Below are 25002 nucleotides of genomic sequence, written 5' to 3' on the forward strand. Positions count from 1 at the left end.
GCTGTCTGTGTTAGACCTCAGATGAGTTGAATTTGGAAGGGCAGGGAGGATGTTCCAGGTAGAAAAGAGTATTTTGAGCCAACGTAGGAAGCTCATGGCAACCCACTCCAGTATCCTTGCCTGGAAAATCCCATGGACAGAGGAGCCTGGTGGGCTGCAGTCCATGGGGTCACACAACTGAGTGACTAACATTCAGGAAGTTCACAGAAAGGGAAACACAGGTTTGGCCCCATGGGAGAGTGAGGAAGAGTCCTTAGGAGTGAGATTGAGTCCTTAGGAGCTTAGACACGAGCCAGTGAGCTGTGAGGTTATTCGGAACATCAGCGTGAGTGTATTTTTAACGTCAAAGAGGATGAGCAAGATCGTGTCTTAACTGGCTCGGGAGTCTCAAAGCTCAGAATCTTCACGTCTCTAACTTGCTTCTCCCTCCCACTATCTTTCTTCACTGAATCACCCCCAAGGAGTTTTCAGCTGGGGACAGTGCCCAGCAACAGAGGATTTGGAAATGCATGTAAAGCACTCACGCTGTGAGACACAGTGGCCTTCACGGGCGGAGGGTAGACACACAAAACACTCTCCATTGTTCAATGAAGAGTCGCCTCCACTAACTGGCAAGAGACGCCCCGTGGGTTGTGTCAACTGTGCTGGTGGTGACAATGATGGCAATAATAAAACAAAAATAAAATCACGGATCGACTGTTTGACTGAAAGCTGAACTCAGGTGTGTATGAGACAAAAGCTGTCTCTGGACGCCCTGATGACAGCCTCTGTGGATCGTGATGGAATACACATCGCCTGTCACTTGTGGCAACAGGGACAATATCCACACTCAACTAATCTCCTCTTCTTCCGGCAACTTTCAACTGGAGCATTAATATCTTAATGGATGAAACATCAATGTCAAGGGCCTCTCTAAAAATTGGAAATAGAAGCAAAGGGGGCATCATCTTGTTCTTTCCCAATAATTCTGAAACCAAATAGAGCTGCAAGGACCCCGTATTCCAAAGAAGGCAACATGGTTTGCTGCTGAAGTGCAATGAAGAATGAACATGCCCCCTACAAGTAGGAGAATTAGGGTGGGAGAGAGAGTTTCAAATATTTGAAATGTTTCAAAATATTAATAAAAATGCACAGGACACCCATAGCAAAAATTTAAAACATGACATTGGTACACTGACCACTGTTCCTCTCACAACCTGAAATGGGCTCTGAGTCAATGTTTGCTGAACTTAGTAGGGGAAGAGTAAATTTCTCATTACTTAAAGGGGAAGATGAAATTTCTAATGTGTGTGCCATGTACCAACATGGTGGACGGAGCATTCTGAAAAAGTTTCAAGGAAGCAGCAAAGATTATTATGAGGGTTATGCAGCCCTGAATGGCCCAAGCAGATTGTAGTAGGACTCATTTTATGAAGGGTTTCCCTGGTGGCTCAGACAGTAAAGAATCTGCTTGCCAATGCAGGAGATGCAGGTTCTATCCTTGGGTCCGGAAAATCCCCTGGAGGAGGGCATGGAAACTCATTCCAGTACTCTTGCCTGGAGAATCCCATAGACAGACGAGCCTGGCAGGCTACAGTCCATGGGGTCCCAAAGAGTCAGACATGACTGAGTGATTACCACTTTCACTTCACTTTCAACAGTCTACCAGCGTTTCCACTGCCACGGACAGAACTACTATTCACTCAACACTCAGTGCCTTACAGGGCTTATCTGATGATCCTCATAGCTGCTCTGGAGGGAAGGATGACTGACACAGTAGATGCTCAGAAACTGACTTCCCAAGAGACTCACCTCCAGACCTGTGCACAAGCAAGATGCCCTTAGTTAGGCCAGACCTTGAGCCCTATAGCAGCCACCCAACACTGCCATCGTTTCACTCCAATCAAAAAATGGGCTTTTCTCTTTCTGACTTACTTTACTCTGCATGACAGACACTCATGTCTCTACAAATGACCCAATTCCGTTCCCTTTTATGGCTGACTAATATTCCATTGTATGCGGGTACCACTTCTTCTTTATCCATTCATAGGTTGATGGACATTTGGGTTGCTTCCATGTCCTGCTACTGTAAGTGGTGCCGCAGCACATAAATGTTGAATCTAGAAAAATGGAATAGATGAAGCTATTTGCAGGGCAAAAATAGAGATGAAGACATAGAAAATGAACATGTGGACATGGGGAGGTAAGCGGAGGGCAAGATGAATTGGCAGATTAGGACCGACATATATACAATGTCGTGTGTAAAAGAAACAGCTAATGGGGCCCTGCCGTATGGCACAGGGAGCTCAGCTCAGTGCTCTGTGATGTCCTAGGTGGGTGGGATGGGGAGAGCGAGGGAGATCCAAGAGAGAGGGGATGTGTACATACTTATGACTGATTCACATTGTACAGCAGACACTAATACACCATTGTAAACAACTATATTCTCATTTAAAAAATCATACAATTACAAAAAGGGGCCTTTCATAGCACTGTCCACCTTTGTACGCTTTTCTGATGACCCAGAATGCCCTCGGAAACCAAAGCAGGAAAGTCACCATAGGGCGAAACACTCCCAACTCTACTGGTCATATTCACTCACTCATAACCTTCACTGCGAAGAATCTCCTTGAGGCTTTTACAAGTAGTAAATCCCCTTACAGCAGACTGTGAGAAACGCAGCAGTTTCCCAACACCTCAGACCCCCAGCAGCAACATGGCAAATTCCCATCTACATCTTCACTTTGTAACAGGCATAAAATGCAAGCCAGCACATCCAGTGCCTGCCGTTTCCTTCTTAAGAAGACCCTGTGATGAAACTTCTGCTTTATACCTTCAGTGTTGCCTTTAAATAAAGGGAACTAGGTTGTGTCAAAACCTGCATGCCCTTCAGTTCAGTCTTTCCAATGACTGATTACAGATGAAGAAACAGAGGTTGAGCGAAGAAATAAATGTTCCCTGAGCAAGGCCATGAGGCAGTGAGGGAGGGATCTGAATCCAGGTCTAGCTCTATTAGGTGCACTTCTATATTAGATATACTTGGATAATTAGCATTATCTAAGTTACTGTAGTCCATCAGATATACTGCTATATTACAAATAATTAGTATTATCTAAGTTAATATACTCCATTGGATACATTTCTATTTTAGATATACTTAGATAATTAATATTATCTAAGTTAATATACTCAATTAGATATACTTTTATATTAGCTATACTTAGATAAGTAGCATTATCTAAGTTAATATAGTCCATTAGATATACTGCTATATTACAAATACTTAATTAGTATTATCTAAGTTAATATACTCCATTAGATACATTTCTATTTTAGATATACTTAGATAATTAATATTATCTAAGTTAATATACTCAATTAGATATACTTTTATATTAGCTATACTTAGATAAGTAGCATTATCTAAGTTAATATACTTCATTAGATATACTTTTATATTAGATATACTAAGATAATTAGTATTATCTAAGTTACTGTAGTCCATTAGACTTTTGTATTAGATATACTTAGATAATTAGTATTACCTAAGTTAATACAGTCCATTAGATAGACTTCTATATCTATATCAGATATACAGTCGGCCCTTGAACAACATGGGGGTTGGGACACCAACCCTCTCTGCACAGTCAAAAATCTGCAGGTAACTCTAGTCAGCCCTTCATATCCAGGTTTCCACATTCATGGACTCAATCAACAGCAGCAGACCATGTAGTTCTATATTAGATGTATCTCCAGCAAGGGGCCTATAGCCCACTGCTCTCTCTTGACCTATTCACTCATGCTCATGACGAGGTGAGGGATGGGTCTCAAGAACCACAGGGGTGCTTTTCCAAACATCCATATCTTAGCCCCACCTTGGTTCTGCATTCTTAAAGGGTTGCAGTGATCCTCAGATCACTGGGGCAAATGGGTATCATGAAAAGTTTCAGAGATGTTGCTGATAAAGTGATTCCTCACATTTACAACTGGAAACCTGTTCACCAGACCAGACAGTCTCCTAGGAGCAGGAATCCCTGACCAGAATCCACAGATGGGCATCTAAGGATTTCATGAGCTCCCTGAGAAAGTGCTCTGTGCGTGTAACTCATGCATTATGCTATAATTTGCACCAGATTCTCAAACTAGTCCCTGACTCAAAATAAGCTTAGAAAGTACTCCTTTGGAGAAAATGTAGAATTTTCCCACATTCCTAAAGCAGGAATGTTATTAATTCCATCCTTTCCAGCCTCAACAGACCCCTGGACACATAATGTTAGGCCATTATTCAGGGTACTCACTTAGCTTGCATTTAATGGAACGGTCTCCTCAATTTAATGTAATATTGCTGTTGGCAAATAGATCACTCTTAGAGTCATCAAACCTGCCAACTTTTACACCCGCCAGAGTAAAAAAATTCATCAGATTTTGTCTTTTCATTCCCCCAACCAGCTTTACTAGATTTCTGTCTGGGATCAAAAGGCTGGCTGAAGGCTGGCTGTACATAAAGTTCTGTGGCTTAATTAAGATGATCATAAACTGCTCGAGCTCACTCTCAGCCCCATGATTTGTAGGTAGCTTGCTTCTATCAGGCACAGAGGCCCCACTGAGATCAACCTATGAGCATGGAAGTTTCAAGCAAACACAAAACCCTCGCAGGAAAACCTGGCTGGGCTTTTGAGCACTGGTCTTGACATTTGTCTTCTCGATGAGTTGCTTTTCTCTTGGTTTGGCCCTGGTAAATTGCTATTGGATGAATTTTTGTTTAAATATTTGTGGGCAATCATATTGCTGTCTTCAAGGCTTCCTTATAGTCTCTGCTGGTATGTTTCTTTTCCCCCGTGGTTACAGCGTTACTTCTAATGTGTCTCTTTCCTTCTCTGCAGTGCACAGCATCACCGTCACTGATCTGGACACTGTGGAGCACCTGTGGCATGCCAGGCAGACTGCAAGGCACTGAGGACAGCAGTGAGATGGGACGTACGGTCCCTGCATTCACAGAGCAACTGGCAGCCCAGTGGAAGAGACGGAGATACGGATCAACACAGCGTAGAAGAAAGAGTTCTGGGGGAGGAAACTGCCAGAAGGCAATACTAAGTCTTGGAGGTCCAGTAGACATTAAGTGGGTGCATATTTTCACCCTGCTTATTTAACTTATATGCAGAGTATGTCATGAGAAATGCTGGGCTGGAGGAAGCACAAGCTGGAATCAAGACCACTGGGAGAAATATCAATAACGTCAGGTATGCAGATAACATCACCCTTATGGCAGAAAGTGAAGAAGAACTAAAGAGCCTCTTGATGAAAGTGAAAGAGGAAAGTAAAAAAGTTGGCTTAAAGCTCAGCATTCAGAAAACGAAGATCATGGCATCCGGTGTCATCACTCCATGGTAAATAGATGGGGAAACAGTGGAAACAGTGGCTGACTTTATTTTTCTGGGCTCCAAAATCACTGCAGATGGTGATTGCAGCCATGAAATTAAAAGACACTCCTTGGAAGCAAAGTTATGACCAACCTAGACAGCATATTGAAAAGTAGAGACATTATTTTGTCAACAAAGATCCATCTAGTCAAGGCTATTGTTTTTCCAGTAGTCATGTATGGATGTGCGAGTTGGACTATAAAGAAAGCTGAGCAGTGAAGAATTGATGTTTTTGAACTGTGGTGTTGGAGAAGACTCTTGAGAGTCCCTTGGACTGCAAGGAGATCCAACCAGTCCATCCTAAAGGAGATCAGTCCTGGGTGTTCATTGGAAGGACTGATGTTGAAGCTGAAACTCCAAAACTTTGGCCACCTGATGCGAAGAGCTGACTCATTTGAAAATACCCTGATGCTGGGAAAGATTGAGGGCAGGAGGAGAAGGGGACGGCAGAGGATGAGATGGTTGGATGGTATCATCGACTCAATGGACATGGATTTGGGTGGACCGCAGGAGTTGGTGATGGACAGGGAGGCCTGGCGTGCTGCAGTTCATAGTGTCTCAAAGAGTCAGACATGACTGAGAGACTGAACTTAACTGAAGGGGGTAGATGGAGGAGAGGCAATCCAGACAGAGGAAGTGGTAAGTCCTGAGCAGGGAGGTGGCAACCATTGGTGTGTTGCAGGCCACGCCCATCACACAACAACCAGAATACAGATCAGGCAAGCACCACCATCTCTCTTTCAGAAATGTGAGCAGTCGTCAAGAGGTGAGCTGGAACCAAAGCTGTTACTATGGGCTAAACATTTGTGTCCTTCCAGATTCCTGTGGTGAAGCCCTAACTGCCCCAGCCCCGCCTGTCCAGCCCCACCCTGTGTGATGGTATTCTTTAGTGGGGCCTTGGGGAGGTAATTGGGCTTACATCAGGTCATGAGGGTGGGAACCTCATGATGGAATCAGTGTCCCTTGAAGAAGAGGAAGGCAGCTTATAGCAAGCTCATGTCACAGCCATGCAAAGTACAGGCTTTGAAGCCTGACTCAATTGTCTAAGGAGTGAGAATAGAGATGAAATGACCATTTCTTGCTTATGTATTGAAGTTTCAACAAAACAGGCAGTTCCTTTTAGAAAACCTAAAATGACCAATGAAAGAAAATGACATGTGCCAAGTTCCCTGGTGGTCCAGTGGTTAGGTCTCCACACTTTCACCGCCGTGGGCCTGGATTCAATCCCTGGTTGGGGAACTAAGACCCTGAACTAAGAGACCAAAGCACAGCCAAAAAAAAAGAAAAAAGGAAGAGGAAAAGGAAAGTGATATAAGTTTTAAACTTCATATTTTATACTCAGAGTGAATTTCTTACAACTCTCCATGCAACTCCCCTAGGAGGACTAAGTAAAAAGCCTGGGGCAGGGCTGGGGGAGACAGACAGAAGAGGAGGGATTCTGTGAGGCATAATGAACCTAGAGACACTTCCACCCTAAGTGCCTCCTTGAATGCCCATCAGGGTTTAAGTCACCAGTGGAAAACTATTCAACTTTGAAATTTTGGTTACCATAGCATTTTCCAAAGATTCTGACCTCAGATGAGGCTCTAAAATATATCTTTTGTGTTATTGCTGTTGTTTCTGGTTTTACTGTTCTTGTTACTTTGATTGCAAGGCTCCCAAGGATCCCAGTTTAGGAAAATGGCACAAGACCAGCAGAAAGACCTTAAGTTTCAGCTGCCAAAACTTAAGGGAAGGCAGTAGGTCAATAGCTGCTCTCTCCCTCTCTGTGATGCATTTCCATTTATTTTCATTTTTATACTTTTCTGAATTTCTAAGGCTTTGAATTTGAATATTTTCCTTTCATTATTCAGGGAAAATTATTTCTTGGCTTGAAACCAAATAAATAACTATGTGGTTCAAGGACACTTCTTACTACTGTGCCAATTGTAGAAGTTGAAGTTATTACTTTTATGAAGATTTGGGAGGGGTTTTGAGTAAAGATGCTGAGAAATGGAAATTAAGGATCTGTAGATACTCTTTTTTTTTTTTTTAATATTTTCTGTCTCAATGATTCTCAAAGTGTGGCTCCAGGACCAGCAGCATCACTTGGGAATTTTTTGAGATACAAAACTTTACCACCACATACACACACATCTCTGTTGAATCAGAAAGTCCAAGGATGGGGAGTGTTTTAACAATGAAAGTAAAAAGAAAGCAAAGCTGTTGTCTCTCAGTCATGTCCTACTCTTTGTAACCCAAGAGTAACTTGCCAGGCTCCTCTGTGCATGGGATTCTCCAGGCAAGAATACTAAAGTGGGTTGCCATTTCCTCCTCCAGGGGATCTTCCCAACCCAGGGATTGAACCTGGGTCTCCCACATTGCAGGCAGATTATCGTCTGAGCCACCAGGGAAGCATGACAAATACCCAGCAGTTTGAGCATCACTTATTCTAGGCTTTCAGAGAGTCAAACAGGTTGGCTCTCAGTGTTAGAGATGATCCCAACTGCCCCCCAACCAGTTACCTCCCCCGTCTGCATGTTCCCCGGGTTGGCAGAGGGTGGGGAAGCAGCTGTCTCCTAAGCTGATTCTTCCAGGTGTCTGTGAGGGGTAATGTTGCCTCATCGTCTTAATCAGCCTTCAGCTGTCCCTGCTCTCATTAGTCAAACTGCACCAATCAGCAAGCGGGCCCAACAGCTGTAGAGCAGCAGGTGCAGTAATGAGGAGCTCCCCTAACTGGGGTCGATCCCGCCCCCACGGCCCCTCGTGGGGGAGCCCAGCCCTGCAGATGCGGTTATACAGCACGAGGTGGGCCCCTCTCCCCCTGACTTCCTCACGGCCTCTGCACAGTGCCCGCACTCACACACTAGCAGGTGGGAGAGCTCAGCTGCGGTGAAACCTAGACACCATCCTTCCCGGACCCCACATTTTACAGGAAAGAATCCGAGGTCCACAGGAGGAAGGAAAAGGGCATAGCAACCCTGAAATTCACAGTTCCTGTCCCTCAATTCAAAGCCATTTGCATTACCCCCTAAAGGGAGTTGAATATGCTTATGAAATAAATACATGCATTAATAGCAATGAATCAATCACCACCTTGTTAGTGCAACAGATAAAATGTAATGAGTGGATAGATATCCACCGTGTATCCGTCACCATTTCAAATAAGGCCACTGTGGAGGACAGATTCCAAATGACACAAAACAGCCCTGCGTTACACTCTTTTCCAGAGCTGTGGTAAGGATCCCAGGCTGCCCTTTGCTTAAATCACAGCAATCAGTAACCATTTTGCCCCTGGTCCTTGCAGCTGCTGCCAACTCATGATTGAGACAGTGGGAGGTGTCGGGAAAAAGAAAACCAGCCTCCAGCAGGTCCCAGGCCCCAGACCCCGCTGCTCACTAACCAGTGTGACCTTGAACGTGTCACTTAAAACGCCTGGCCTCAGTCTCCCCTTAGTGAATCATCTTCAAGGGATTTCCCACTGACAAGAATACATGCTTAATAACCTGCTTCTGGTTTGCCTACTTGGGGCAAAGAGAGATGCCTCTTACAAGCGCACTGAGACAGGCCAGCATCTGTGTGCCCGGACCTCCTCATGGCCTCCACCCATCAGCATCCTCCGGGCACGGGGTTCAATACCTGGAAGCTCTTGGGAGTCTCAGGAGCCTGACTGCCGAGCCAACCTTGGTGGGCTCATCTGGCATTTTGGCCACATTTGCCTCTGGCTCCGGGAGGAAGTGTCCCTGTCACTCTGATGGCCACCTTGGATACTCAGAAATTAAAGAACTCTGAGGCACCCTTCTCCACCCACAGGACACTGGAGACACCTGCCACTTACGGCCTTAAGAAGAGCTGGTCCCCACCCTGGCAGCCGGAGTCGGTCTTAAATTACCTAAAGAGCCTGAGTGCTGGGCCTGGGCTCCATTTGTTTACAAAATAGGCACTTTCAAAGGCCCTTTACTAGGGCCTGGCAATTCCCAGGTCCCCTGCTATAGGCTGATGCATAATGCATAAGATGCTGGGAAATGTGTATTCATGAGGGCGGCTTGGCTTTTGTCAAAAAGAACTGTGAAATATTATGATGGAACAATTTTCATTTCTGCCACATTGTTTTTATAGCGCATTCACGACTGGGGATTGAGGGCTTTCCGAGTTTTGTCTGGTGCAGATGTTGCAGTGCTGAAAGCTGCTTCAGACGTCCTCATTTTCCAACTTTGTTGCTGACAATTACAGGAGGTGGGGGGAGGGGCCTCTCACAGGGAGACAAAGGATGCCTGTCCTCAAGTGATCTCACCCTGGCTTCATTCAGGAGGGTGGGATGGGGATGGGGGTGAGGAGGAAAGGAGGAAATGGAGGGGACACTGACCTCTGGAGGTGCTCGACACCAGGCAAACTGCCCTCCTCGGAAGGATCCATTAACTGCCTTTCACATCTGAGGAAATGCAGGCCCAGCCAGGTTGAGCCACCTGTCTGAAATCCTATCCACCAATGGATGGCGAAGCCTGGGCTGGAATCCACATCAAATGCCCAAGCTTACGGTTTCTTCCAGCCCCAGGCAACCAGGAGAACTCAAGCTGAGGAGAGGCACTCTCTCTTTGCAGTACATCCGAGAGACAAAGGGATGAGAGGCACGCACGCTGCCCGGGTCCGGAAAACACTGAGGCCCCCACCCTGGGGAAGAAGGACTGGGAGTATGACCTGAGCTGGCTGCCAGCATCGTGACCCGACAGGCGCCCACCTCTTGGAACTTTCTAACCAAGAATCCACCCTCCTGCCTTCTGGGGCCTGTATTCAATCTCAAGTCTTGTGGACGGCAAACCCCAGCCTGTCTCACTGTGCCCCCGGGCTGCCTCCTAGTCCAGGAAATGCTGGCCCCTTCACGCCCCTCAGCCTGAAAGCTGTGCATTCCCAGGGGCAGGCAGTGGGGGTCGGGAGTGGGGTAATTGTCCCTGGATCCCTAGGACTTGCAAAGCTCCAGGCAAGCTCAGGGCACGGGCTCCCACACCTGCTTCCAATGCACCCAGCAGGACAGAGAGGCCAGGATCCAGGCAAACTGAGATACCAAGTGATGAGAAGAATTCACCCTGGGACAGTCAGGGGAACCAGCAAGAAAGAGAGACTGGAGTGGCCAGGGCCACCTCGGGGCTGGAGGACGAGGAGGAGGCATAACACAGGGGAACCCTAAGGCCACCATGACTTCAGAGCCCAGAGCGGGTGAACGCAGAGCTGCGCAGGGACTGGAGGGGCGCCACAGGCACAGAGGGGTCCGTTCTCACAGGTTAGGACGGAGGCACAGCCTCAAAGCCCGAGCTGCAGGGCTTTTGGCTTCAGGGACCAGCAGCAGGAAGCCCCTGAGGATCCCCTATCCCAGCTATGGAGGGTCTGCCTGGCAGCACAATCCACCACCCTGAAATGTCTCTCTGGCATGTGGATTCCTTTGCGCTAAAAAAGAATCAAGGCCCAAAAGACTTAGGTAGAAACTTTGACCATCCCCTTAACTGACTAAAAGTATTTAGCTAGAGGGCTTGTTCCCATAATAGAGTAATCACCAGAGACCTCAGGGGTGGGGCTGGGACCGCAGGGGACCCAGAGATGAGCATCCACTCTGTGCCCCAGTGTGTCTGCAGGGGGCCCGGCAAACATTTATTTACCCAGCACTTTGCTTTTCCATCTCCTTGTGCACTGCCTTCCTCCCCTCTGAAGTCCTGAACCACTGCCCCGACCTCCTCTTTTGTCTTTAACTGAAGATGGTCTTTGAGGTGAGGACTTCAGCCACTCTGGCAGGCTGGTTTTCCTGGGTCTTTCCACAGATACATGTTTAGCAAGCTTTTGTTTGATCTTCTCCTGTTAAGGTGTCCTACACTTCAGTTTAGTTCTTATACCAGCCAGGAGAACCTAGACTCGGAGGGAACAATGTCTTCCTCTCCAGCATATGAAAGTCCGGGGGAGAAACAGAAATGTGTGGGGAGAATGACGTGTCTCCTGAGAAACTCCAGACACGTTCAGATCTGCTTTCTTCTCCATGCTGAAGTCATCGCTGTTCCAGAAATCTTGTCCACAGGGCAACTAGTTGGAATTTCTTGTGCTCAGCCACTAGTGTTAGGGTGGTGGGTCTCCCTGTGAATCCAGTCCCACAAACCTCTCTTCCCATTTCTGAAACAAACCAAACTCTTTCCCACTCGAGGGTCTTAGCATTGACTGTTCCCTCTGCCTCCAACAGCCTCCACCCGCCTCCGTAGTCAGAGCCTTCTCAGACTTCAGAGCTCAGGTTACCTAGCGGGTTCTCTCATCCCCAGTGTTTCTCATCAGAGCGTGCTGTTTGGGTTCGATGCCGCTGTGGTGGTTGTTACTGTCTTGTGGTCTGTCCCCAGCTGTGATATAAAGTCATGAGAGCAAGGATCAGGCTGTTCATCCTTCTCCCAGAAGCACCCAGCATCATGCCGAGGACGGGGTCAGAGCTCAGTGAATGCTGAGAATGAATGCATCAGTTCACAGTATGCTACACAAGAACATTAATAAGGCATACCAAAAGAGATGAAAATCCAACAGCTTGCTCTCCTGTCACATAGGGGGCTTCTGCCTATTCAGAAGCAAACCAGGTCAGGGGCAAGTTCCTAAGCATGCAAAAACAGATCAAAGCTCACTGCAACCAAGTCCAGGAGGTTGCCCCAACCCTGCTCCACCTCAGCAGTCAGGTAGAATCTTGTCAAGGATGGGAACAAAGGTGGTTTCAAATCCCTGCGCTCCCAGGTACAAGTTTTGTAATCATTAGCCTCCGTTTCCCTACATCAGCATAAAGGAGTGAAGTCATCTGCTGAGATTGCCACAAGGTTGGAGTAAGAGCAGCATCAACCCCCCGGGAACATCTGGCAAAAGTCTGAAGACATTTCTGGTTGTCACAATTGGGGTAGAGGCCAGGGATGATGTCAAATATCCTACAATTCACCGGACAGCCCCCACAACAGAGTCAGCCCAAAATGTCAACAGTGTCGAAGGCCAGAGACTGTATCAGAGAGACCACAGGCGCACAGGAAGCCTGTGTGTCTGTCCCCTCTCTGTGACCAGATGCACCTGCAGGCACCGAACTGCAGGGTGTAATCAGCCTCGTATGACCACTCGCTGAGCACGCCCCCAACAGGCCTCTGCCCACACCAGCATCTCACCAGGAGGCCCTGCTGTTTCAGTCTGTTTGGGTTGTTGCAACACAACACCACAGACTGGAAGGCTAAAGCCACAAACACTTCTCACAGCTCTAGGAGCTGGGAAGCCCAAGATCAAGGAGCCAGCAGATTCAGTGTCTTGTGAGAGCCCACTGCCTGGTACATAGAGGGCCATCTTTTCACTGTGTTAAAAGCTGCAAAAGGCCATGGAACTCTCTGCTCTCTGGAGTCTCCTTTGAAAGTGCAAGTGTGAGTCACTAAGTTGTGTCCAACTCTGCAACCCTATGGACTGCAACCCACCAGACTTCTCTGTCCATGGAATTCCCCAGGCAAGAATACTGGAGTGGGTTGCCATGCCCTTGTCCAGGAGATCTTCCCGACCCAGGGATTGAACTCGGGTCTCCTGAATTGCCGGTGGATTCGTTACCATCTGAGCTACCAGGGAAGCCCTTTACAAACATGCTAATCCCATTTATGAGGGCTCCACCCTCATGACCTCATCACCAACTCCCAAAGGTCTCACCTCCAAATCCTGCCATACTGGGAATTAGGTTTTAATATATGAATTGGGGGAGGATAACAACATTCAGTCCATAGTACCTATCTTCCAGTGCTTATTAAGGTCCTTCTTTGACACCTGAATTCAAACCTCACGGCAAGAAGACTCCACCTGTCTTCTCCACTGTTGGCTGTGTCCATCCCGCTGCACTGGGAGTCTTCAGTAGCACCCATTGCAGCGTGCCCCTGGCGGAGGCTTTCTCCTTTCACAGGGCCACTCCTTCCAGCCGGCTTTAGACATCAGCACCAGGTATTGCCTCCTAAGGATAAAACTTGAAAAGGAGTGGGCTTCTTAGGCTGGCAAATCCAGAGTCCAAATTGTATGGCTTCCTCCTGATTGTCTGGCTTTTCTCATCTACAAAACAGGCACCTTTGAATCCATGTGTCAGGCTCCCCCACCCCTCCCCAAGCAATGAGACACTGTTCTGACATGTTGCTTAGAGCCAGTGATAAAATACCACTATTTCTCATACACAGCTTAGCTGAGTTTCATCAGTTGACGCTAAATCCATCTCTGTCTTTTGAGCAGAGTGATGTTTCTGTTTTCTGCTTCCTTGAGAGCCAAGCGTATTGTCAGGTAGGGGAGGATGGCATCGGGCTTCCAGGTGTGTATCTGGAAGAGGTCATGTCCTTCCTGAGATGCCTAACTCTCATGTCTCTCTCCCTGAACAAAGCCAAAGAACCTCTCCTTTCACTAGCAGAGGTTTTGCAGCATGAAGTCCCCACCTCTCCTTGTCTGAGCCTACCTCTTGAGTATGAGCCTGCCACCTGAGAGAAACCCTGGGCCGCCTGCACTGGCGCTACACTTTATCTTTGGCCTATTTATGGGAACAAGGAGAGTCTACAGTCATCATCTAAAGAAACAAAGGAACTTATAGCTCTTGACTCTCAGCTGTAATTTCCAGGACACCCAGTGATTCCAAAAGGAGGTCACAGGGACAGCTGGCTCAGAGTGTGAGCAGGAGACATTTACTTCTAGCCACTGTGGCAAGTCCAGCAGGGTCAAGGGCACACACGCTAGCCACACAGACCCCTGCTCCCCCACCAGGGCCTCCTTCATCTAATTCACAGCGCACTGTTTTATGAATTTCATGCAGAAACACTGAACCGGGTATGGGGGAAGCTGGGGAAACGCTGGTGGAAGAGCAGGAGAGGATGCACGCATTTTATCTGTTAGGAGGACCACCCAGGATGTCTCATGCAGGTCCTGCTTGTTTAGAGTTCTACTCTTGATGGGGGTTAGGGAGAATGCCTTCTGTCCCTGAACAAACCCAGCAACCCCACATTTCAGAGCAGACTGAATGTGCCCCATTTTATTACCCTGTTATGTTCCAGAAAGTCCCCAAATCCTCTCCCTCCACCTCTGCGAAACTCTCCATGAATCCTTGCTCCAAAAGTCACGTGACCAAGCAGACGACACCTGTGAGAACTTGAGCAGCTTACCCTAAAGATCCTTCTAAAATGTGCAGCTGTCCCAAGACAGGGGATGGCTTAGGAGGCAGCCAGGGTCCCATCCCTGAGAGCGTCAAGTTGAGGGGAGCTAAGGATGTAGAGGAGACCACAGAGGCCTACAGCAGAGAGTAATCCACAGACACGGCCAGCTGACAGCTGAGGTATTTGATTTCGGTGACTCAGAGTTTCACCACTGCTGAGGGGGCTGGTGGTCACAGCTACGTCTCATCAGGCTTAATATGTAAAACATCATTCAGAAAGCTACAGTTGCAAACAGACCCAAGGCTGATTGACAGCAAGGACGATGGCACAAAACCCCAGAGGCTGGGCTTTCCCAGGCAGTCTGCTCTCGCCCGCTCCTGTCCTATGGTCCCGTCTGTGACACGGGGACAACGGCTTCTGCCTTGCTTGTCCGTTGTGAAGATCAGAGTAGAGGGGGATTCAGAAAAAGGTGAGCCAAACCCTTAAACACTGAAGGAACGAAGGGGTGATGCCTAGAGGAAGGAGGACCATTTTCGGGCTGCTCCTGCTGGAAGCTTCCCTCATGCTCCCTGACCCGGTCAATCCTGCCATTAGCTCTCAGGGCACCATGTCCCCATCTTCCACTCACTGTGGACATCATCCTGCATTTCTCCACTGATTCTTTAGTCTGTGTTTGTCTCACAGATTCGACTATGAACACAGAGCAGGCAGCAGCCGGTTTCTCTGTGTTTGCTGATGTCATTCGTTCTTACCATGGCCTTTCAGCGCAGGTCCTGATAGACGTCAAACGGCTGAACATATGAATAAGCGCAAGCTCCACCGTGTTGGAAATAAACTGCCGCAAACCACCCCCAATCATTCCCCGTGTTTCATTACAGAGGTGTCCGCAGGCTAGATAACCAACAGTGAGCCTCTCTTAGCGACCATTATCTCTCCCTGAAATTTAGCAGGTTAATGAAGGTGGCCAGTATTTATTCTATTTCTTGGGGCTATGGAATCTTCCCTTATCTGCAAATGACTTAAAAATTATTGTGTGGGCATCCTGAAACATTCAGCGACTTTATGAGGCTTGCTCTTAAAGTCGAAAGGAGGAAAAAAAATAAAAGTTGGTTCGGCTTGGAGTTTACAGCCACCATATTTATAAAAGCAAAGCCTAAATCTGGAATTTGGGGTGAGTTTTAAAAGAAACACAAGTACTGTATGTTAAATACTACTTTGTGCCAGTGGCACTGCATACGGAGATGATTAATCCTTAAATATGTGGAAATCTCAAGATCTGTGCCCCTTTAATTAAGAGTCTAGTGGTTTCCAGCAAGTATGTGATGCATGTGAAGTGAAAGTCACTCAGTCGTGTCCGACTCTTTGTGACCCCAGTCCATGGAATTCTCCAGGCAAGAATACTGAGGGGTAGCCTTTCCCTTCTCCAGAGGATCTTCCCAACCCAGGGATCGAACCCAGGTCTTCGCATTGCAGGTGGATTCTTTACCAGCTGAGCCACAAGGGAAGACCAAGAATACCGGAGTGGGTAGCCTATCCCTTCTCCGGGGGAGCTTCCCAACCCAGGGATGAAACCCAGGTCTCCCACATTGCAGTCGATTCTTTACCAACTGAGCTATCAACCAAGTATGTGCCCTACTGTTATTACATTCATGGGGTAAATGGTGCTTTGTGTTCTCCTGTCATTTCTTATAGCCAATTCCATTTACTCCAAACTTTCTGAGCAAAAAATAAAGTTCACAAAACAGTGCTTTTTCTTTAATTCTTTGTGTGTGTGTGTGTTCTTCATCCCAGGTGAAATTCCCCCTCTTTCTGCAGTGAGTGTTGGACAGTGGCCTCATTAACTGGGTTACATGCCCATTTGGCAGGGGAACAGGTGAGCAGCACAGAAGTAATGGTGCTTGGATGAAGAAAGTCACAAAAAGTGAGTTCTTTAAAGGTCCCATATGATCAAACAATTACTCTCTTTGTAGTTCATATTTTAGAATAAATAGTATTTACCCTAGACTGCATTTTTTTTTTCATCTCTGTCTGCCTCGGCCGACTGCATGTCGGTCCCCTTTCTCCCCGATGAAATTTCATCCCTCCAGGAACTCTGTTTGTGAGGAGAAGCTGCTGAGCTCTGGCCAAAATGTAAAAGGCCTGCACTTTCTGCTCCTCATCCTGCATCAAGTCCTCATTTTCAAACACGATACCTTTCCCTGATAGCCTGCTGCACTCCACTGCCTCTCTCTCCACGCTAATTCAGAGGTTATAGCTCCTTCACTTTATAATATTTACCAAGGGTGCGGACGAGATGGCCTCCCACTTTAATTGGATTTCCAATTTTCAGAGGCCATTATTCAGTTCCCCACTCCGATGTCCTCATTCTCACTGCTTCTGAGTGTCGGTAATAAAGGGGCAACAGAGCACATGGACAAAACCAAGGCCCCCAAGCTGGAAGTTTGGGAACTGCGGAAATCTCAGCATCCCAGCTGGAAGTCTGGGGACTAATTGCATTGCTGAAACATGGCCCGATTTGAAAACTGTAACCAGAAACAACAAAGAATATGTGGGTCTGTCTGTCTGCAGCATCACAGGCACTCATGGCCTGAAAAAAGTGTGTTTTTATTGAGACAAAAGGAACAAGTTGTGTTTTGGAGGCTCCTCTGAAAAATACAAGGTGGTAAGCATGTCATCCCAGGTGGCTCAGTGGTTAAAGAATCCTTCTGCAATGCAGGAGACACAGGAGATGCAGGTTCGATCCCTGGGTCAGGAAGATCCCCTGGAGGAGGGCATGGCAACCCACTCCAGTGTGCCTAGAGAATCCCATAGACAGAGGAGCCTGGTGGGCTACATAGTCCATGGGGTTGCAAACAGTTGGACACAACTGAAGCGACTGAGCACATACTCAAGTCAAGCGTGAACCTGACCAATTTCAAGTTCCATATAATTAGGAGCAGCCCTTGAAATCCAGACCAAGTGGAAAGTGAAAGGGCAGTAAGACATATTCCTGCAATCTGTTCTATTCTAGGCAAAAGTCTTGACCCCGAGACTTGGGAGATGGAGCCTCCTCCAGGTCTCTATCTACATTGAGAAGGAATCTATCACTGGCCCCTTCCCTCAAGATGATGGATGGATTTACTGAATATGCTGAAATCCATGCTGCAAGGAGAACTTGATGCATGTGACTCCACAAACTGAAATGAACAGACCACACAGACAGCATGGTGGGCTGGGAGACTGGACCGCGCTCCTAACTGCGAGGTCAGGCTCGGCAGCACTGGTAGAACCTGGGACCTGACAGAAACGCAAAATCTCAGGCCCTGGCCCAGACCTCCTGAATCCGAATCTGTGTTCTAACAAACCAGCATTTTAAAGCATTGCTCCAAAGCATGTCTGATCATCTACAACCCACGTAGGGGAGGGTGTGCAAGTTCATTTTTCTTTTCCTTTTTATAAAATTGATGTATGGTTCATTTACAATGTTGTGTTGGTTTCAAGTATACAGAAAAGTGATTCAGTTGTACATATAAATTATTTTTCAGATTCTTTTCCATTATAGGTTAAGATATTGAGTATAGGTCCCTGCGCTGTATTTATTATATATATATATATATATAGTACTGTGTTTATTATATATATATAGTATTATTATATATATTTATTATTTATTATATATATATAGTACTGTGTTTATTATATATATAGTATTATTATATATATTTATTATTTATTATATATATATTATATATATATAGTACTTTATTATATATATATTATTATATATATTTTATATATATATATTATATATATATAGTACTGTGTTTATTATATAATTTTATTTATATATTATATATTATATATATATTATATATTTTTATTATATATATATTTATTATATATTTATTATATATATATTTTATTTATTATATATATAGTACTTTATTATATATATTATTTTATTATATTATATATATATATTTTATTTTATTATATATATTTATTTATTTTATTATATATATTTATATTTATTATTTATTTATTATTTATTTTATATATTATATATATAGTATATATATTATATATACTTTTATATTTATTTATATATATTTATTATTATATATATATAGTTTATTATATATATATAGTACTGTGTATATAGGAGAAGGCAATGGCACCCCACTCCAGTACTCTTGCCTGGAAAATCCCATGGATGGAAGAGCCTGGTGTGCTGCAGTCCATGGGGTTGCTGGGAGTTGGACACGACTGAGCAACTTCACTTTCACTTTTCACCTTCATGCCTTGGAGAAGGAAATGGCAACCTACTCCTGTGTTCTTGCCTGGAGAATCCCAGGGAAGGTGGAGCCTTGTTGGGCTGCCGTCTATGGGGTCGCACAGAGTCGGACACAATTGAAGCAACTTGGCAGCAGCAGCAGCAGTGTGTATATGTTAATACCAAACTCATTTCTCCTTTTCAGCCCAAACCCACTGATATACCAAAAGGAATATACTTTTGGTAAATAGAACTTTGTTTTTCATGTCTGTGAGTCTATTTGTTTTGTAAACAAGTTACTTTGTATCATGGACATAGGAGCCTGGTGGGCTACAGTTCATGGGGTCGCAAAGAGTTGGACATGACTGAACACAGACCCTCCCTCCTTCTCCTCATTTGTATCGTCTTTTTAGATGCCACCTATAAGTGATATCCTATGATATTTGTCTTTGGCTTAGTATGATAATCAAAGTATGATAATCTCTAGGTCCATCCATGTTGTTGCAAATGGCATTATTTCACTGTTATGGCTGAGTAACATTCCATTGTATATATGTACCACATCTTCTTTATCCACTCATCTGTTGATGGACACTTAGGTTTCTTTCACGTCTTGGCTATTATGAATAGTACAATGAACATTTGGCCCAGTTCACCAGCTTCTAGAATGTGGGCTCCAAAAAGATGATGCATCTTTAACCCCTTCTCTAGTAGGCCCTCAATAAATATGCTTTGAAAGAGTGAATGGGTGCCCCTGAGACGCTTGTTCCCCATGGTGTGTATGCACTGGACTATCCATTTCTGGCTAGAGGACTCATGTTCCTAACTCTTCAGATTTGCTTCTAGTTGCCAACCTGTGAGGTCCCCCTGTTTATGGTCCAACCACAGGACTGTACAGCAACTATGGCTACAGTGTGAGCCCTGGGGCAAGCTTCCACTTTCACCTCAGTATTGTTAACCCCCTTTTGCTAGCACGAGTCACTTCCTGTTTGCTATCAAAAGCACAGAACACAGAGGTAAGTCACATCCTGTGTGACACTACTGAGCTTCCCAGTACAGAGCCATGACCCACCTGTAGCCTATTACACGTCCCTTTTCCATCATTAACCACCGACTTGACTGTGGTCACTCTATCCAAGTACCAGTGATAATAGAACACAGAATAAGCTTTCCTGCTTCCTGCATTGCACTTTCCAAAGTGGAATGGAGGCATCTCTTTCTAACCAGAGTTGGCTTCATTGCAGGCTATCAGGCTACCATAAAACAAAGCAAAATAAAAACAATCCCCCTGCCCCACCTGTCTCCAGGTACTGGAAGGGAGAATAACAGTGTGAAGTGAGGAGAGCATCTAGGGCACAGCTAGGTTTGTTTCATCTTTTTTTTTTCAATTTCGTGTAAGGAGTGCATGGAGATCTCAAAGAGAGGACACCCATTATTTTTTAGTTTGATCGTTTCGAATGCCTCACACAGAGGGTAAGAGGGCCTCTTTAGCCTTCTCTCCAAATCTGAAGTTTGCTCCCACTCATCACAGACTGTCATAGCCATGGCCAGCTCCGCCCACCCCGAAGGCCCACTTCAGTGCCCTGACTCTCCTCACAGGATGGCGTCCTGCACAGGCTGCCCCTCCTCCCAAATATGACTCTTCATTTCCCATCCCCCTCGCTGACTCACATTCCCTCAGAATGTGTCTGCAGTTTCCCATTTGCCCCTGACTAGGAGACATGGTGAACTCATTGAAAAAGTATGGATTTTAGAGTTAGAAGCCAGTGGTTTAAAATCCCTGCCCTGTCTCCTGGTTGTCAAATAATGTTGGGGAACTCATTTATCATCATTATGTCTCCATTTCATCCTCCATAGAGTGGAAGTAACAGTATATACCACAAAGGCTGCTCTGTCCATATAAGGTCCACAGGATAATGGTTAGTGCACAGTGACTGCTCCCCTCCCACCCACTAGGCCCTGCCCTTCAAGCTCCTGGAGAGTCTGCATACATCAGGCCTGCCTATCCGGGGGCAGGAGGGGCTTACAGAAGCCCCCCCTCACCTCATATGTCAGATGAGGCACAACTCTGTCTCCGACCTTTATCTTTCTGACTGTCATATAAAACGTGCAAGCCATCTTGAAAGCCAATGAATGGAATCCTAAAGCCTAGGAGGGAAAGTGTATTCTAGAGAAGACAGACACCAGTTTTCCAACCAGACAGAGCAAGCGAGACCTCTGACAAGTTGTGTGACCTCAGGCAACTTCCCTGAGCTTTCTGAACTTCCGGCTCCTCATCTGTAGAATGGGGATACCTGTGGTGCCTTGCACAGCCTGCCGTGGGATCAAGTAAGTGTGTTAAAATATTAAAAAACAGCAAGTCCCTAACTGGGGATAAGTAACTGAGAGTTTGTCCTGTCTCCTAACTTTTCGTTAAAGGTCAAGGAGCCTGGATGTGGAGGAGACTGCATCAGAACCTGCTCCTCAGGCAGTGACAGTTACTCCTGAGCCGTCAGCCCAGGAGCAGGAGCGATCACTTGAGCTACTCATTAGCATAAACATTTCACAACAATGTCATTTTAATTCTCCCCAAAGAGCACCTGTTATCTATCCCACAAATTGGACCCTCCACAGCATAAATCAAGAACACTTCCCATGAAGAAGTGCCCTTCCCCCAAATAAGGCAAATATTAAACAAAGCCAAAGCAAAAAAAAAAACCCAGACACAGAACAGAAACATCCCACACTGTGACTTTAATAGCTGATCAACTGCAGATCAAGAGCTTTAATTTCTCCTTGACTCTGGGTTGACAGGAGACACTGAGTCCCCACTCTCTTAGAGATGATTGCTTTGGTGAAAAAACAAAGGCTCTCTTCATCAGACCTTGGCCAGTCCACACCCACAAACTTGGGACTCCTCCAGAGAAATATCCAGATTGTGAAGCATGCCACCACATGTCTAGATGACCCCACATAACAGAGATGCACAGAGCCCACCACCCCAACCCATGGCCAAGTTGCACTGAGCAAAACATGATGCTGTTTCCCTGAGTAGATTGTGAGTTATTCAAGGACACAAGGCATGCCTTGTCCATTCTGGGATCCAGGTCCAGCCCAGGTACTCAGTAAAATTTGCTGAATTAATACCCTCGGCAAACAAAAGGTGGTTAGGGTACAGTCTTCCTTTCCTGCAGGCTTGGCATTCACCGTGCAGTTTCCTCTGCTGACCGTTAATGAAGATCACAAACTTGTAACTCTATCAGACCCAGCTAACGGCCACCTTCTCTTTGAGTCTGCCTCTGGTATTTTGCAGGAAGACAAGATAATTTATAATAATCCTCACTTCTTCCAGTTCCACCTAGAACTTTTTCTACATCACAGGCGTGGCCCATTTTATATGACAGCATCTGTGCTCTCAGCTGATGAAGTGGAGACACTGTGGTTGTGTATGCCTGGGAGAGGATGGGGACATAGAGATATCATGTCCTTCAGAGCCAAGCAGGTGAGATTTGAATCAGGCTCTGCCAGATAATAGCTGAACGGCCTTTAGAAAGTGACTTAGCTTCTCCATAAAATCCTATGCTATAATACTATGTATTTCATGTGTGTGTGCTAAGTCGCTTCCGTCCTGTCTGACTCTGTGCAACTCCATGGACTGTGGCCCACCAGTCTCCTCTGCCTATGGGATTCTCCAGCAAGAATACCGGAGTGGGTTGCTATTTCCTTCTGCAAAGGCAGCCACCTACAAACCAAAGACAGAGGCCCCAGAAGCCACCCCAGCTTGATCCCACACTTCCAGTCCCCAGAACTGCAAGAAAATAAATGTGTATTGTTTAAGTCACCCAGTCTGTGATTGCAGCCCCAGAGGACTAACGCAGTGGTCCACGGTTCCATCTGAAATGACGTTAGGGAACCACTGAGGGAAACTTCCCACTGTGGAAGTTTCAGGACCGCTTGCCTGAGTTGTCTCACATCAGGAGGTCCTGATGAGGAACATGGTACCAGAAGAAGTTGGGAGGGGCCAAAGGAGGGAGGAGACGACCAACTGCCCAGAGTGCTTTTCGTTAGAATCTGCCTTGGCTGATTGATGCTCCACCAGGAAGGACCCTGAGTCGACTTAAGAGCCAAGCAAGATGACCGGCCAGAGACAACCTGGACACTAACAGCGTCACCATAAACCCTGAGACTGCGAGCCACATGGCAAAACAGTTCCCCCTGGGGTCCCTTACCCTACTGATCTCCGCCCGGGCACCCCTTCCCAGTAAAGTCTCTGCTTTGTCAGCACGTGTGTCTCCTCAGACACTTCATTTCCTACTGCTAGACGAGACCCCACTCTCAGGCCTGGAAAGGGTCCCCCTTGCTGCAACAACAGTACGTATGACACGGGGCACGGTCAGGTTGACAAGAAGGATATAGAGCTGAAAACCACCATGCCTGCCGCAGCAGACACACATCACACAGACATCTGACGTCAGCCGTCCCACCCCCACCATCTGTACTTGACACAGTGGAACACTCAGACCTTCCACTCCTCCAGTCCTCCCTCGGGAAAGAAACATACCAGTTTCCATTGCTCTAAGATGGGGAAAGCGGGGAGCTTGTCTCTATAGTGCTGCAATGTGTCATTTTCATGGTTTGGCTTTTAAGAGATTGTTTAACTCACATAGAATATTTGTTCAGTTTGACCTAAGCAGTCAACTTGGCAGCTCTGAGAGCCCTGTTCCCATGTGGGGCAACACTGTTATCGCTTGAAGCCAGGAAGTTTGCGCTTCAGGGCACAGGGGAGCCCCATAAAGATGACACGGACGCATCGCCATGCTTCTGATCATTGAGCTCAGCTGTCTCTGAGAGCTTGGGATGCGTGTGACATCTGCGGCGCTGCTAGGACAATTCCCCACGTCCCTCTGTAACCTGATGCCTTTGTCATACTGGAGAGCTCCAGCCAGGAGGGGAGGCACTAATTGAAGGCACGTGGTTTCCATTCCCCCGGGGGAGGAAACGCATTTGATGGCTTCCTACATCTCCGTCAATCAACAGGCACAGGTATTGGCGGTAAGCTGAGCGGAGGACACCGAGGTGGTTGTAGAAAAATACAGAAGTTCGAAGAAACAAATATTCCACTGGCAACATTATTATGAATCAGATAAAGGAAAGAAGATCTGGGGTAAGAAGGTGCATTCCTTGGAAGTGATTATATGATCAACTGTGCCCTGCACAAATATAGCTCCTTACTCCATAATGATGAGTTTATGGCTTCTCTTAGTTTAGCCTACGGTTCTGCGACCTTTATTTCTGCCTACTTGTTGCTAGGGAGTTAATTCTGACGGGCAATGCTGGACATTAAATACAGGCGCGTACCACCACACACAGGCATGCACACTCACCTAAGTTAATTTCCCCTGCTGTGGCTGTGTTCTCAGATATTTTCAACCAACCCTCCTTCCAATCTTCTCTTCAACTGCCACAAAGCAGAGAGTCGAGTGCTTGACATTTCCTTTGAATTAAGCCCACAAGTTAAGTGGACATTTTCCCTTAGATAGATGGCAATTCCACACCTCCCCTCAGCTCATCACGCCAGAAAACGGGGATTTCACCTGGTCCTTTCATACGCACACACTCGGCTTGAAATTTCCCAGCAGGTCCTCAATAAAGAAATAGCCCTGATTGCTCATTAAAAGCAAGAGATAAAGCAATTAAAATACAAAAGGCAGAGCAAAGCTTGACACTTGCAAGTGGAAAGTGAAGCAAGCATTGTTGAAGATAGGGAAGAGTTCTGGACAGTGTGGGCAGCAGAGTCAAGAGCCCTAGTCCGTGACTCACAGATGCAAACAGATGCAGAGAGGAGAGGAAAATGACAGCGAAAGGGGGAGGTGGGAACCCTGGCAGGCCTGGTGCTCAGCATTCTTTGTTCATTTTCTTTATAGGCATCTAAACTCATTTAATTCATGAAATGCGCTAGATGTGAAATACTACTTATTTTTTAAAATGTCCTCCTTTCTTTTCTTCTCTCCAAAGCTCATATACGACAGGACAGACTTCAAAAGCATGTAAGGTGTGGGACATCCCTGGTAGTCCAGTGGTTACGGTGCCATGCTGCCAAGGCTGGGGGCGTGGGTTTGATCCCTGGCTGAGGAACTAAGATCCCACATGCAGTGCAGCATGGGCAAAAGATTTTTTTTTTTTAAAGCATGTTAAGCTGTTCAGTAGAACAGAAGGCCCCCTGCTTAGAAGGACCACTACT

The 25002-nt window shown here is 46.2% G+C and overlaps 1 protein-coding gene and 1 long non-coding RNA gene across 7 annotated transcripts in view; one reads left to right on the forward strand and one right to left on the reverse strand.

Moving 5' to 3' along the window:
* The window catches only part of LOC129631575 (uncharacterized), a 478809-nt gene that overhangs the window by 162056 nt on the left and 291751 nt on the right, over positions 1 to 25002 (reverse strand). The window contains exon 4 of one of the 6 annotated variants that reach the window (XM_055552684.1): positions 13077 to 13368. The exons of the other annotated variants lie outside the window; for them this stretch is intronic. Within the exon in view, the coding sequence (XP_055408659.1) occupies positions 13337 to 13368 (32 nt within the window). The 3' untranslated portion in view covers positions 13077 to 13336. Of the gene's footprint in view, positions 1 to 13076; positions 13369 to 25002 lie in introns of those variants that run through there. 6 annotated transcript variants of the gene reach the window in all.
* LOC129631580 (uncharacterized) lies at positions 14540 to 17887 on the forward strand. Its single transcript, XR_008704120.1, has 4 exons — positions 14540 to 14999; positions 16004 to 16153; positions 16322 to 16451; positions 17541 to 17887. It is a non-coding gene; the product is annotated as an uncharacterized LOC129631580 (long non-coding RNA).

Source organism: Bubalus kerabau, chromosome 17 (assembly GCF_029407905.1).
Source record: "Bubalus kerabau isolate K-KA32 ecotype Philippines breed swamp buffalo chromosome 17, PCC_UOA_SB_1v2, whole genome shotgun sequence".
In the NCBI taxonomy this organism is placed as follows: Eukaryota; Metazoa; Chordata; class Mammalia; order Artiodactyla; family Bovidae; genus Bubalus; species Bubalus kerabau.